This window comes from Tenrec ecaudatus, chromosome 13, assembly GCF_050624435.1.
Source record: "Tenrec ecaudatus isolate mTenEca1 chromosome 13, mTenEca1.hap1, whole genome shotgun sequence".
NCBI classification, from domain to species: Eukaryota; Metazoa; Chordata; class Mammalia; order Afrosoricida; family Tenrecidae; genus Tenrec; species Tenrec ecaudatus.
Genome location: NC_134542.1, coordinates 42,088,741 through 42,104,734, shown reverse-complemented (window position 1 = coordinate 42,104,734; position 15,994 = coordinate 42,088,741). Strand labels below are relative to the sequence as shown.

At 43.6% G+C, this 15,994-nt stretch overlaps 1 protein-coding gene across 3 annotated transcripts in view; it reads right to left on the bottom strand.

The window, feature by feature from the left end:
• The window catches only part of ANKRD44 (ankyrin repeat domain 44), a 352,825-nt gene that overhangs the window by 138,417 nt on the left and 198,414 nt on the right, over window positions 1-15,994 (bottom strand). For all 3 annotated transcript variants that reach the window (XM_075529200.1, XM_075529203.1, XM_075529202.1), the window contains exons 5-7: window positions 5,640-5,840; window positions 5,223-5,310; window positions 744-886 (exon numbers count right to left, since the gene is read on the bottom strand). In XM_075529200.1, the coding sequence (XP_075385315.1) occupies window positions 744-886; window positions 5,223-5,310; window positions 5,640-5,840 (432 nt within the window). The remainder of the gene's footprint in view (window positions 1-743; window positions 887-5,222; window positions 5,311-5,639; window positions 5,841-15,994) is intronic.

Sequence of the window (15,994 nt, the reverse complement as noted above, 5' to 3'; positions counted from 1 at the left end):
CACACACACACACACACACACACACACACACACGGCCCACTTCTTCCCCCTTTCCCTTACACACTCCAGTCATCATTATGTCGGCTCCCTCTTTCTGGATTTGCTGATGAATGGAGTTGGGCAACCTTAAACAGGCGTACTTCTGGCACACAGGCACATGGGCATGCACACACACAATCCAGTCACTGTCGTGTTGACTCCAACTCATGGCAACTTCATGTGTGTTGAGCGTAGAACTGTAGGAACTGATGTTTCAGAAGTAAATCACCAGGCCTGTCTTCTGCGGTACCTCTGGGTGGATTTTGGCTAACATTTGAGTTAGCCAATTAGTTGTGGTAGTGTTAACCAAGTGCATCACACAGCAGATAGATTTATTTTTAACATACATCTGTGCTTATATCCATGTGTGTGGATATACACATGGATACATATCTACAAATCCACATGCATACATAAAATCTCTCTCTATCTAGGATATATATGTACTACACGTAATATGCATGCTTATATATTTCTGAATCTATGTAGATATAGAAAATTAATTTGTTTCTAGTTTGCCAATAGTAAATCACCCTGGGGTCTTTCAATTACCCATGTAAATCCATAAACAAATCAACAAACAAAAACAAGATGCAAGAAATTTTTTCCCACTTCCTTTAAAATGCAAACACAATTTAACTCAGAACAACAGGAAATGCATAGGCCACGTGGTGAAATGTTATTATGCATTAAAATTAACTCACCTCCACCCCCAGATTCAGGAGGTGTTTGACAACGTTGATCTGTCCGTTTGAGGCTGCAGCGTGCAGGGGCGTGTAGCCCTTCTTGTCCTTACATGTCACTTCTGCGCCATGGTTAATGAGCAATGCCACAACATCCAGGTGGCCTTTACAAACAAAGCAGTAGAAAACATCGTTAGTCTTTACAGGACAATTTAATGATCCATTGAACCTAAATTATCACTGTTAGCTTCTAGGGCCACTAGGATTTTGCTGAGTCATTTAAAAAAGTTGGTGCATGGCAAATGTTGCACAAATATTGATTGACTACCCACCATGCATCAGACTTCTGTGAAACCCTCAAGGACAGCAGGAGGAATCACAGGGGAGTTTTCACTTCAATAAGAATTACCTAGGGTGGAGGGAGGGAGGGTGGAGAGGGGGAACCGATTACAGGGATCTACATATAACCTCCTCCCTGTGGGACAGACAACAGAAAAGTGAGTCAAGGGAGACATAGGACAGTGTCAGATATGACAAAATAAAAATAATTTATAAATTATCAAGGGTTCATGAGGGAGGGGGGAGTGGGGAAGGAGGGGAAGAAATGAGGAGCTGATGCCAAGGGCTCAAGTAGAAAGCAAATGTTTAGAGAATGTTGACGGCAACAAATGTTCAAATGTGCTTGACACAATGGATGCATGTTGGATTGTGATAAGCCCCTAATAAAATGATTTTTTTAAACTTACACAATAAAGAGGGCTGATGCCTGTCAACAAATACCATATATATTCGTGTATAAGTTGAGTTTTCCAGCACATTTAAAAAAATCATTTTGGGGGGGGCTCATACAACTCTTATCATAATCCATAAATACATCAATTGTGTAAAGCACATTTGTACATTCCTTGCCCTCATCATTCTCAAAACACTTGCTCTCCACTTAAGCCCTTGGCATCAGCTCCTCATTTTCCCCTCCCTCCCTGCTCCCCCATGAGCTCTTGATAATTTATAAACTGTTATTATTTTGTCATATCTTACACTGTCCAACATCTCCCTTCATCCACTTTTCTGTTGTCCATCCCCCAGAGAGGAGGTTATATGTAGATCCCTGTAATCAGTTCCCCCTTTCAATCCTCCCTTCCCTCCACTCTCTTGGTATCGCCACTCCCACCACAGGTCCTGAAGGGATCATCCATCCTAGATTCCCTGTGTTTCTAGTTTCTATCAATACGAGTATACATCCTCCAGTCCAACCAGGTTTGTAGGGTAGAATTGGGATCATGATAGTGAGGTGGGGGTCAGGGGGGGAGAGGCAAAGAGGAAGCATCTAGGAAGTAGAGGAAAGTTGTATGTTTTATCGTTGCTACATTGCACCCTGACTGGCTCATCTCCTCCCCACGACCCTTCTGTAAGGGGATGTCCAGTTGCCTACAGATGGGCTTTGGGTCCCACTCCACACTCCCCCTCATTCACAGTGATGTGATTTTTTGTTCCTTGATGCCTGATACCTGCTCCCTTCGACACCTCATGATCACACAGGCTGGTGTGCTTCTTCCATGTGGGCTTTGTTGCTTCTCAGTTAGATGACTGCGTGTTTATCTTCAAGCCTTTAAGACCCCAGTCACTATCTCTTTTGATAGCCGGGCACCATCAGTTTTCTTCGCCACATTTGCTTATGCACCCATTTGTCTTCAGCGATCGAATTAGGGAGGTGAGCACACAATGATATGTTTTTTTGTTCTTTGATACCTGATAATCCAGCACATTTTAAAATGCAATTTCTGTGGTAAAATTAGGTGCCTTGGCTGATATTCGGGCGGGCTTATACTCGAGTATATGGCATATACTATATGCAGTAAATAATGACAAGCTGGACTAATGCATTCCTCACACAGCCTAAGAAAGCACAGTGTTAAAAATGAAAGCAAAGCTTTGGCGGTGCTTCTTTGGAAAGTCTGACAGTGCCAATCTGGTTTGGAAAAACTCATGAAAGAGAAATGTGAGTGAATTGGAACCCAGGATGATTCCTATAAACTAGCATGGCCTGGCTGAGTTTTGGCTACAAATGGCGATTTCACACGGATCCTTTTAATGGCATTCCCATCAACTGGTGGACAAACAGAAAGTTCTCTGCATGGTGGCTCCCATTGACATGTTTTCCTAGAATGCTTGACTTCGCTCCCTATCTTCCTCGGTCCTCATTGTCATCAAGTCAGTTCAGACTCAGCGACTGCAGACAGACCAGAACTGCTCCTTAGGGTTTCTGAGCGTGTCAGTCTGTATAGAGATAGACAGCCTCATCTTTCTCCCAGAGAGTGGCTGGCTGAAGGGTTTGAACCACTGACCTTGCAGTAAACAGCCCGATGCTTAGCCTACTGAGCCACCAGGACTCCTTGTTCCCTGTCTTACTATACATTAAATGTATTAGCCCTTGGTGACTGAGGGTTTTTTAATCGTGTAGGGGCACTTTTCTAGACATAAATAATATTGGAAAGGAAAAAAATGAGGGCTGACCCCAGGATCTGCTATAAAAATGAGTTTTTAAGTGTGTGCATATGTGAGACTACGAGTGTATATTTAAGAAAGTGTGTGTGTGTGTGTGTGTGTGTGAGAGAGAGAGAGAGAGAGAGAGAGAGAGAGAGAGAGATTGCGCGATGGAGAGGGAGAGATCAATCAGTTGATCAACTGATCTTGGTATTAATTTGTTTAATTAAAATTTGACTTTCACATCATCATCAAAAAAAAAATAATGCCATAGTGAATGAAGGGGGAGTGCAGAGTGGAGACCCAAAGCCCATTTGTCGGCTGCTGGAGATCCCCTCACAGAGGGGACAAACATGTACCAACTCTGGTCCTACAGGTACCACACACATATTGAAACTCTTTAACCATCTGGAAAATCCATGGCACCAGAAAACCTGGTAATTTTTGCAAAATTGTAAGATTATGGATTATTATGCTCAGGGATTCATTCAGACCTATCTACAGTTACTTAATTTATTCCGTTCCTATCCCAACTCAGTCTCTCCTTATTTCCCCAACAATGAATGTTGTTGTTTTTAGCCCTGATGATAAAAGGGCATTTAGGCTTGTTTAAAAGACTCCAGAAAATGTCGAAGCTATTAAAAGTCAACCCAAATTACCCATAGCCATCACCCCCGGGAATAATCACTGTTAACATTTTGTCATATAATGTTTTCTAGGTTTATTTATTTATGAATTTTTTTTTTACAAAATGAAGATCACATTATGCATGCCCCCCCCCACAAAAACACATACACACTTAGTGGATGGCAGCCATCTTTCTATGTCCAGATCTGTCCACTGACATCACCCCCGGCTTGCTGCATGGGGTCCTGTTGCATAGACTGGTGCCCCCCCCAAACACACACACACACACACACACAGAGTTAGTGGATGGCAGCCATATTTCTATGTCCAGATCTGTCCACTGACATCATCCCTGGCTTGCTGCATGGGGTCCTGTTGCATAGACTGGTCTTCCTCGGTTTACCAAACCACACTCACTACATAGGCTTTCAGGCAGCTCATAACTCTGCGGATAGAATCCTGCTTCTCTTCTAATTGCAGATGTTCTCCAATTAGACGCACAAAGGAAGAATCTGTGTTCACTTCCCACAAGTCCACACTGAGACTATTCTGCAAGGGCTACCATTTGTCAGGGGCATTTGTGCCAACATAAATAAAATGGAAACACTGAGAAATCTAACTCTTCCCTCATCACGCTCTCCCCCCTACCAGCTGAACTCACTGCCACTGATTGAGACGATGCTGACTCATAAGGACCCTACAGGGCAGGGGAGAAGTGACCCTCTGGGATTCAGAGATTGTCATTGTTTACAAGCCACACAGGGGCTGGTGGTTTTGAACTGCTAACCTTGAGGGTCACAGCCCAACGCATCACCACTATTCCACCAAGAGTCAGAGCTGCATATTCCTGCTTTGATGGCAGAGGACTAAGAGACTCAGTCGAGTCCCCAGTAAAATGATTTTTTTCAAAAAAAGAGGCTAAGCCGTGTGGGCCCTGCTCACAATCTATAAACAGCCATCGGCCTGTTCTTCCTCCCTTTCTGTTTGCTCCTTTCAAAAACAGTTATAAATATGGAGACAAATATAATGAACATCCTTGCTTTGGTACTAATCTCTTTCTTTATAAAAACACCTTATTTTCCTGCCATGAAAAATTAAAATAAACACAGTTTGTGCCGCTTTCCATCTAGATTGAACCACATCCAATGAAGTCCTGGCTGTGGCTCATCTTCCTTCTTTGTGGGATAAATAAATCTCTGATAAAGCAACTGTCCCTAGAGTGCTCTTTGCATTTCAACAACATGGACAGACTCTTAATTCAATAGGAATCAAAGCTTAAAAAAATAAAAATTCAGGCTTGCCAAGAGAACATCTGCATGAACCACGAGAGACCCTTGGTTCACTAAGTAAGGCAATCCACACTTTCCTTCGCATGCGGGGACCCCTTACCCATGTAGGCCGCCCAGTGCAGAGCACGCCGGTCCTTCTTGTCAAAGGCATTGATGTTGGCCCCCTTGGCCACGAGTAAATTAACCATCTGAAAGAAACAAATTCCAACAGGCAGTCTATGATGCTGAGGGTACTCTGCAGACTAGCTGAACCAAACTGACATCAAATCTGAAGGCAGGTCAAAGAACTTGGAGTTGGAAGAATTAGGAAGGCTACCCAGGCATGGATGGCAGAGGGAAAGGCTGACTTTTCAGTTCGTTATGGCTGTGAATTTATACAGGGAGATGGTTACCTAAAGTTCAATCTATAAATATGATCAGATTCTCTCCAAGTCTCAGCGGTAAGACTAGGTTTCACTTGGGGCCAAAGGGTCTGTGGGGCATGGGGCAGGGCATGGCCAGTGGCGAGGATACCCACCTCCACATGGCCGTTCAGAGCCGCATGATGCAAGGCTGTCCGTCCGCCTCGGTCGGAGACATTGACGCTGCTCAGCAAGGGAATGATCACTTCTGCACACTTGAGAGCCTTATTGGCTGCTGCCACGTGGAGGGGGGTCTGCCAGTTCTTGTCCCTCGCATTGACATCAGCCGAATGCTTAATCAATACTTGCACCGCTTCCTGAAACAAACGAAGAGTTTGCAGAGGTCACTGACAAATGGTTAATCAATACTAATCAAGTATAGGATGCTTCACCAGACCCTGGCGCGATAGAGAGGAAGGGCATTCTCCGGACTCTCAGCGGCTGGCTCCGGACACATCATCTTCTATCACAAGTACAGCGATGTGCCCAAGGAGGGAAGAACGCCACACATGAAGACAGCAGTTTGGTTTTGCGTTCCCTTCCTTTGTTAAGCCAAGAGCCTTGGCACACTTCTAAAGCAGAACAGACTTTTAAGGGTAAGGTGGTTTCAGGCCAAAGGAGAGCGCTCATTGCAGTGTGCAATGAGTCTCCAACAGAACACGTGAGGCTAGAGATTTCTGTCAAAGGGCCGCCACCTTCCAAAGTCAACAGGACTCAGAGGCCTTCAGACGCTCTTGAGTTGATTGATAAGTATCAGGGTCTCTTTGCCAATGCCTTAACCCCTAGAGCGATCTAAACAGGGTCATGGGGAAAGTATGTCTGTTGTGGTCTATCTTGAAGCTACCACAGTCACCACCCCTGATAGCACAGTTATGTGCGGGGATGCTAACTGCAAGGTCAGCAGTTCAGAACCACTAGCTGTTCCATGGGAGAAAGATGAAGCTTTCTATTCCCATAAAGATGGACAGTCTGGGGAACCAGTAGGCGCAGTTCTGCCCTGTCCTATAGGATCCTTGAGTCAGAATGGGCTCGATGGCAATGAGTTGAGACTTTTAATTGTCCTCCTCACTGCCATCTATTCTGACTCTTGGCAGCCCTCTAGGACTGGGTAGAACCGCCACTGTGGGTTTCTAAAACTAACTCTACAGGAGTAGAAAGCCTCATCTTTCTCTGATAAAGTGGCTAGTGGTTTCAAACTGCCAACCTTGCAGTTAGCAGCCCAACTCTTAACCACCACATCTCCAGGACTCTTTCTACTGAGATTCATTTGGTTCACTGGACTCTTGCCCTCTGACTGCCAACTCTGCCTGCACAATGGGATCACCTGGGGAGCTCTTGAAAATAAGGATGCCAAGGTCCCACACCCTGAGATTTGGGCTGACCTTCTGCTAAGCTCCCCAGGGACTCAATTGTGCAGTTAGGGTTGAGGCCCCTCTTCTGTTCAGTCGAGTGTGTGCGAAAGTTCCCATAGAGAACAGATGACTGTCGATCTCTCTACTTCTAGAGACTTGGCTGGGACCACTTAGCTGGGTTTCTTCATGGGCATGCGGCCAATGTGGCATGAAGAAGCCCATGGTAGGCATTAAGACCACACTCCTGTCTTAATCACAGAACAAGAGCTCGCCTTTGCCACCTCGATCCCTAGAGGGCTTGGATGGGCCAATCGACATCATCACATCGGTACGGAAATGTGTCCCAGATATGAGCACAGCAAAATCAACACATTTATCAGACACATAAATCATGAAACAGAAACTGATGCATGACTCAGTTTCAAGATGAATGGCTAAGTTGGACAATAAAATGGGAGCAAACGGAAATTAACTTCGCAAATGACAGAATACCATGTAAACAAACAATAGTGATTCTTGACTAAATAATTAAAATGACAAATGATCAAATGGAAACAAACATTTACTATTTACCAATAGAGAGCAGCCATAATTTGGGATCAACTAGATGGCATACAACAACAATCATTGTGATGGGTGAAAACATACACTGGTTAGGCAGACCCCAATGAAAGGCGGGATCGTTTTTGTGCTTAGTGAGGCCCTTGCTGGGCAGTGGTGGCTCTTCAGTGAGGGAGAGGGGGGGTGCAGAGCGGCACCATTAGATGTCATGGAGTGAGAAGAAGTATTTAGAGCTCCAGGGGAAGAAAGAGGTGGGGACAGAGTGGAGAGGGCGACAATGTGGGCCCTGAGCCCTGGTGGCATCGTGGTGACAGTGGTGGACAAGGATCAGCAGCCCGAAACTCCCAGCCGCTCCTTGGGAGAAAGACGGGCTTTCTGTCTGCCCTACAGGGTCACTCTAAGTGGGCACCAACTCCAGGCAATGAAAGTGTTTTGCAGGTGGGTTCCCATGGGCACTGGTATACATCGGGCTGAAACCACCTGTCAGCAGGCCGAGAGACAGGAGGGGAACACTGGAGGCATAAATCAGTGAAGAGCTGGCTTGGGGAGTCAAAAGGAAAACAAATGAACAAAACTCAGCCAAACCCATGCCACCCAGCTGTTCTGACTCATAGCAACCCTACAGGACAGTGTAGAACTGCCCCTGTGGGTTTACAAGGCTGTGAGCCCTAACAGGAGTAGAAAGTCTCATCTTTCTACCAAGGAGCGACTGGGGTTTCAAACTGTGGACCTTGATATCAGCAGACCAATGCGTAACCCATTGTGCCACCATGCTTCCTTGAGGAGCCAAGCAACCCAAATTTTAAATCTCTGGGCATTTTTTGTAACTCGCGGGAGGATATTAGTCTATACACAAGATGAGAAAACATGATTTTATTTGTTTAAACTCATTGTCCTCGAGTGCATTGTCTCATAGCCACCCTCCATGAGGTTTCCAAGACTGTAACTCTTTCTGAGCGCAGTCTCATTTTTCTCTCCCAGAGTGGCTGGTAGGTTTAAACTACCAACCTTGTGGTTAAGCAGCCCGACACCTAGCCCACAATGCTACCAGGGCTCTTTTATGTGAGTTTAGAAGTCATTTGGGGGCAATGCTGGGAGAGTGGAGGGTGAGTGCGTTGGAAAGGGGGAACTGATTACAAGGATCCACATGTGACCTCCCCCCTGGGAGATGGACGGCAGGGAAGGGGGGGAAAGGAGACTCCGGATAGGGCAAGATATGACAAAATAACAATCTGTGGATTATCAAGGGCTCATGAGGGAGGGGGGAGAGGGGAAGGAGGGAAAAAAAAAAAGAGGACCTGATGCAGAGGGCTTAAGTGGAGAGCAAATGCTTTGAGAGTGATTAGGGCAAAGAATGTACGGATGTGCTTTATACAATTGATGTATGTATATGTGTGGATTGTGATAAGAGTTGTATGAGCCCCTAATAAAATGTAAAAAAAACAAACAAACAGAACACACAGACACAAAAAGAAGTCATTTGGGTATGCAAATAAATGTAGAGATTATTCATGTTTATTAACCCTGGCCAATGTCTCAGTTACATCTAAAACTCAAAACAGGAAAAGGTTCAAGGTTATTGGAAGAAGATATCAGGTTTCTGAGAAATATCTTCTAATGTGAATGTCAAGCAATTCCATATGAATACCAATCTCACCCATTTGTCTTTCACACTAGCATCTACTTTCATAGCTCCAAAAGGGGGGGGGGGAATGATATTTAAAGTATGCATTATTTTTATAAAATCTTTAAAAAAACATTTTATTAGGGGCTCATACAACTCTTATCTCAATCCATACATACATCAATTGTGTAAAGCACATTTGTACATTCATTGCCTCATCATTCTCAAAACATTTGCACTCCACTTAAGCCCCTGGCATCAGCTCCTCATTTTTCCCCTTCCTCCCCCTCCCCCTCCCTCATGAACCCTTGATAATTTATAAATTATTGTTTTGTCATATCTTGCACTGTCCGATGTCTCCCTTCACTCAGTTTTCTGTTATCCGTCCCCAAGGAAGGAGGTTATATGTAGATTCTTGTAATCGGTTCCCCCTTTCTAACCCACCCATCATCCACCCTCACAGTATCACCACTCACAACACTGGTCCTGAAGGGATCATCCGCACTAGATTCCCTGTGTTTCCAGTTCCTATCTGTATCAGTGTACATCCTCTGGTCTAGCCATATTTTTAAGGTAGAGTTGGGATCATGATAGTGGGGGGGGGAGGGGGAGGAAGCATTTAAGAACTACAGGAAAGTTGTACGTTTCATCATTGATACACTGCACCCTAACTGGCTCATCTCCTCCCTGCGACCCATCCGTAAGGGGATGTTCAATTGCCTACAGATGGGTTTTGGGTCTCTATTCCGCACACCGTCCCCCATTCACAGTGATATGATTTTTTGCCTGATACCTGATCCCTTCGATACCTCATGAACACAAAGGCTGGTATGGGTCTTCCATGTGGGCTTTATTGCTTCTGAGTCAGATGGCTGCTCATTCACCTTCAAGTCTTTAAGACCCCAGACGCTATATCTTTTGATAGCTGGACACCATAAGCGTTCTTCGCCACATTTGCTTATGCACCCATTTGTCTTTAGCGATCGTGTCAAGGAGGTGAGCACACAATGTTATGCTTTTTTGTTCTTTGATGCCTGATAAGATCCCTTCAGCACCTCGTGATCATGGAGGCTGGTGTGCTTCTTCCATGTGGGCTTTGTTGCTTCTGAGCTAGATGGCCACTTGTTTACCTTCAAGCCTTCAAGACCCCAGACACTATATCTTTTGATAGCGGGGCACCATCAGCTTTCTTCACCGCATTCGCTTATTTACCCGCTTTGTTGTCAGCGATTGTGTTGGGAAGGTGAGCATCATAGAATGCCAGTTTAATAGAACAAAGTATTCTTGCATTAAGGGAGTACTTGAATGGAGGCCCAATGTCCATTTGCTACCTTAGTACTAAACCTATAAATATATGTACAGATCTATTTCCCCATCTATATATATAAATATACACACACACATATATATTTATATATGTACATGCCTTTATTTAGACCTCTCAAAATGCTCTTTGTCTCCTAGCTCTTTCCTTTATTTCCTTTGACTTTCCTCTTGTCCCACTATCATGCTCAGTCTTCATTTGGGTTTTAGTAATTCCTCTTGGTTACATTACTCTTTATCAAGCCATACCAGGCCTCCTACACTCTCCACCCCACTGATTTGGATCATTTGTTGTTCCCTTGTCCCTGGGTTTGTTAACACCACTACCTTTCCCCCCACACACCCCTCCCTTGTCCCCCCGGAACTGTTGGTCCAGTTGTTTTCTCCTCCAGATTGTTCATCCAGCCTATCTTATTTAGACAGACATACGGAGAAAATAACATGCACAAAAACAAGACAGGGCAAAGCCAAGCAACAAAATAAAACAATAACAGCAACAACAAACCAATAACCAAAATAAAACACAACAAGAAAGAAAAGCTTGTAGTTAGTTCAAGGATTGTTTGTTGGCCTTTAGGGGTGTTTTCCAGTTCATTATGTTGGGGCGCCACTCCCTGGCCCCAAAGTCTATTTTTAGTATTCTCTGGGGACGTTGTTGCTCTGTTTCCCTTGCTATTCTGTTGCACACTGTGTTAAGACAGGGTTCTCTAGAGAGAAAAAAATCAGATTGCTGATAATTTTATATATATATAAATATTTATAAAGATAGATATAACAAAAGAAATGAACAGTAAAGTTATAAACAGATTGATATATAATATAAGAAATGAACAGTTAAATTATAAAGCAGTACAAATGGCTCAGTGCGAATCACTCCCGTGAGAGTTTTGAGACACTCGCAGTCCTTCAAGTCTTGAGGGCTGCCACGTAGTCCTCTGTAGAGAGAGCTAGGCTATCCCAGCACAGGCAGCAGACAGCAAGGCAGGTCACCAACTGTCAGTCCTCAGTAAATTTCATTCGTGTGGTCTTAAAGGGACCTCAACTTACAGGGACACAGTTTACAGGCTAGGCGTCCCACAGGTAGTGTAGCCTGTAAATTGAGGCACAGAACAAGCAAGGCAGCTGCACACTGGTCTGATGATTAAAGAGCGAGAGACAAGAAAGGCGAGCCTCACCGGAGCCACTTATCTCTCCATCCTTCAATTAATCCCACTAGTGTTTATCGACCAGGCTAGCACAATAAACTATCTCACACATCCTTAGTGTTTTGCCTTGGTGTGGTGGGATCAGATTGGGCGTAATTCCCACATTGTGTCTCCAGTGTCGTCCCATGTAGGGTTATGGGTCAGTGAGGGATGTCGTGTCTCGTAGTGGGGCCGGCCATGTGGTCTTCTCTGTGGATTGGCTGCTCGTCCTCAAGGCTTGGTGGGCCAGGATGTGCTCCACTCTCTCTTCCTTCCCCTTCATTTGCTCTGGTGTGCTCTAATCAGACATGTCCTTCATCCGGAGCTGCAGATGCAGTGCTGTCCTCTGAAATAAATTCTTCTGGGTGAGGGGTTTTGTAAAAATTTTTAACATTTCCATTTGTCTATTTTTACTTCTAAATCTGTGTATGCAATGAGCAGCATAGTTTTCATGAGGAATTGTTCAAACACAAAGGAGATCTTATTTAATTTACAAATATTAACTTAAAAAAGAAAATAGTTCAAAATAATGCAGAGGGGCATGTTCATTGCATTTCTTATACATAAGTCACTGTGAGTCAACACTGACTGACACCACCAACAAAATGTTTATGGAATTAAATCCACAAACTTGCAGAATATTAGCAATGGGGAAGGCTCTAGGGGTTATCTGATTTAACAGTGCCTGATAACAGACAAGATGGCTCAGTCCAGGGCGCTGTCCTGTCAGCCTTGCAGATTTACTCGCTCATGGATTTGCTACTAGTCCAAAGGCAACTCATTGGGCAGATGCCACGGAGCTTCCTGACGTAGGTACTTTGAGACTAGGTCTCCTTTGTCATATAAAACCTCATGCTGTGAAGTCATCATCTCGTTAATGGCTTAATAGGAATTCAGTAAAATATTTTAGCAAGAAAAAGCAACTTTCCTTCAAAGACAGCAATATTTTAAAATTTCATATATATATACATATTTCTTTTTCTTTTAAATGCTTTTAAACTTGTTTTTTCAGAGCCCCCAGTGGCATAGTGGGTTAAACTGCTAACCACAAGGTTGGTAGTTCAACTAGCTGCTCTGTGAATGGAAAGATGAGACTCTGCTCTCATGAATACCTTCAGTCTTATGGAAAAATAACATTAACTTATAAATTATCACGATGAGGGAGGGAGGGTGGTGGAGGGGTTAAAATGAGGGGTTCAAGTAGGAAAAAAATGTTTTGAAATTGATGATGGCAACGTATGTACAAATGTGCTTGACACAATGGATGGCTGGATGGATGCTGAAAAGAGTTGTAAGAGCCCCCAATCAAATTATTATTTTTTAATTGCAGTCTTATTACCCTCATGACTGAAAGGTCGGTAGTTTGAATCCACCAGCCACTCTGTGGGAGAGTGAGGAGAGTCTCTATTCCTGCAGAGTTAGGGCCTCAGAAACCCTGTCCTACAAAGTCTCCATGAGTTAGAGTACACTCTCGGGCAGTGAGTTTTGGTTTTTGTTTGTTAATTTCATGACTAGGTACTGGTAGAGCTATCATGTAAGCATTGAACTAGTAAACACAAAACATGGGATGACTGTGAGCAAGAATCAACTCAGTAGCTGTGGTTTGGGCTTCATTTCATAGCTCTTATAGATTCAATATATTTTAAAATCATTTTATTAGGGGGTCATACAACTATTATCATAATCCATACATACATCAATTGTGTCAAGCACATTGGTACATTCATTGCCCCCATCATTCTCAAAACATTTGTTCTCCACTTAAGCCCGTGACATCAGCTCCTCATTTTCCCCCTCCTTCCCGCTCCCCTCTCCCTCATGAACCCCTGATAACTTATAAATTATTATTTTGTCTCAATAATATTTTTTTCTAATTAAAATAAGTCATTCTTCTCCTTTTTCACACTCTGGAAAGAAATTAACATCCAGCAATATGCTGAGACAGATATTTTAAAAGTCAAATGAAACTGATGTGGGGAGGGAGTGAACACACTATGAATCACAAAGAGATATCCTAAAACTGTGTTTCTAAAGTTATTTGTGGCAAAGGACCAGTGTTTTTTTGTGTTTGTTTTTATCTCAAACTCACCACAGGCCAATATTTTACAAAATACAATAAAAATTAATCACTGGAATAATTAAATGAAAAAATGCGACACAAATTTTAAAACCTTTCTTCTTTTTCTATTAAAATAGAAGCATGTTATGACTCTCCCAATTTACTGTAAGAGTTCCTAAACGCACTAATCCTAGACAGACGACAAGCCATGGCCCGCCCAATGCGCAGCCCTCACATGCTCTGAGTGACCATGCTTCAAAGCAGCTCTCTCTTTTCGGGTTAGCAGCCATGAATGAGGACCACAGTATTTCTCCAGCTCCCTTTCAGCATCAGCACGACAGCCCTTGTCGAATGATACCTCACAGCTGGCTGTTCTCTGATGAGCAAGGGTCAGTCAAAAAGTCTGGCTACAAGATCGGAGTAACCTTTATGAAACAAGAACCTCCAAATGTGAAGCGTCTACACACGTCGGAGGCTGCTGTTTCCTTCTCGGTCGCCCTTCCCTGAAGAATTCTGTGCTTTTTGACTGATGCCATCTCAAAAAAGGCAGTTGGGGCATCCGTGAGAGGATAGAACTGTTATTTTCAAATGTTCTTATGAGTTTGGGAAGCAACAAGAAGGCTGAAGGGGCAAGATGAAGGATGTAGGGTGAATGGGGTAAGGTTCCCCAATGAAATTTTTCTAGGACAGCCCTTGATCCCCTTGAAGAATGAGCCGGTGCATGTCATGATGGGAAAACAACTTCTTCTCAGTATAATTTTCCTGACCTTTCTCTCACCAAAGCAGTTTTTGGTTTTCTTCACATTGTTTCATCATAAGCCCCTGTGGTCATCCTGTGTCCTCTGAGAAAATCTATCAAGATTCACCCATTGGAGTCCTTGCCCTGTGCCACCACACCCTCCCCCCCTCAAAAAAAGTATTGCCTGACCTCTCTGCAATGAATGTTGAGGCCAGCAAAAATCCCTGACAGGCACTGTTGTGACTGTGTGAGGTAGTTAGTTTATTGTACCAATCTGGCTGATAAGCACATGTGGGGTTAATTGAAGGGCGGAGAGATAAATGGCTCGGTGAGCCTCACCTTTCTAGTTCTCGGGTCTCCTGCTTTCTGATGGTTGGACCAGGTGTTGCTGCCTTAACCAGTTCCCTGCTTCAGCTTGCAAGGCTCACTTCCTACAAGACATCCCCTAGGAGAAGCCATATGGACCTACTCCGATGCAGCCCTGGGTGCTGGAGCAGCCGTGTGGAGACCTCTGCCAGTGCTGAGATGCTTACACATTCACTGACTCAGTTTTCCTCCTGCAGTCGGCATCAGTGCGTGTTTTGTGAGATGGAGGAGGACTTTGTGGATTGGTGTTGGACACATAGGTTAATGGATTCATGTTGGACTTGTGGGCTTGGGCAGCACTGGGTTGGGATGTTTTCTTGATGTTCACTTAACTTTTATATAAAACTCCCTCTTATTCATGAATTTCTGTGGATTTGTTTCTCTAAAGTACGTAGACAAACACACTGTGCCTTTTCGAAAGCAACCAAAGGAGACTGAGAGAAGTGTATTGTTGATAGAACTAGTCTTCAGCCATCGACCGATTGCAGCTTCAAGGGGTCTTCTGTGCAATCGTCCTGGGCAAGCACAACTGGGACATGGGGAGCAACAGTTTTTGCCCTTTAAGAATAGAGGCAGAAAAGTGCTATTTCATTGTGGGGGTTGCAATTGATAAGATGAAACAAAATGTGTATAAATTGTTAAATGAAAACTCATCTCTGTCAACCTTCAACCAATTCACAATAAACTGTTTAAAAATCAATCAAGAGAGGCTTGAACCCAGATTTCTATGTTTGTCTCCTAAATTTTAAATGTTGGCTCAACATATGAAGGCAAATCACTTCTGGGCCACATTGATTTTACCAGACACTTGTATTTTTATCTTTGCTGTGGATATGTTTCCAAATGGCTGTATATAAAACAAAATTTGTGTGAAAAAAGATCCCTCTCTTTAGTGCTATGTTTTACAGAGAGCCAGGCCCCAACATGTCATAAAAATTGTTATTGGGCCTCATAAAATAAAAAAGATCAGATGCAGAAATGATGTTCAGTGAGGAGAAACTGCCATGGATGTCACATGGGGAATGAATTGGGAAGGGCATTTGCAGTACTTCATTCCACCTTTTAATGACTCTTCCTGCTTCACAAAAGTTCGTCCCAACCTTGCAATGAGAAGCATGAGCATACAATGTTGCACAGGAAAGGAGAAAACACGAAGGAAGCATCCGTGCTACAAATCTTTGGGGTTTGTGTGTGTGTGTTTGCTTTTAAATGTGTATTGGATCTTTCTGGTTATAAGGTACTCATTGAAACATACCTGTTTAT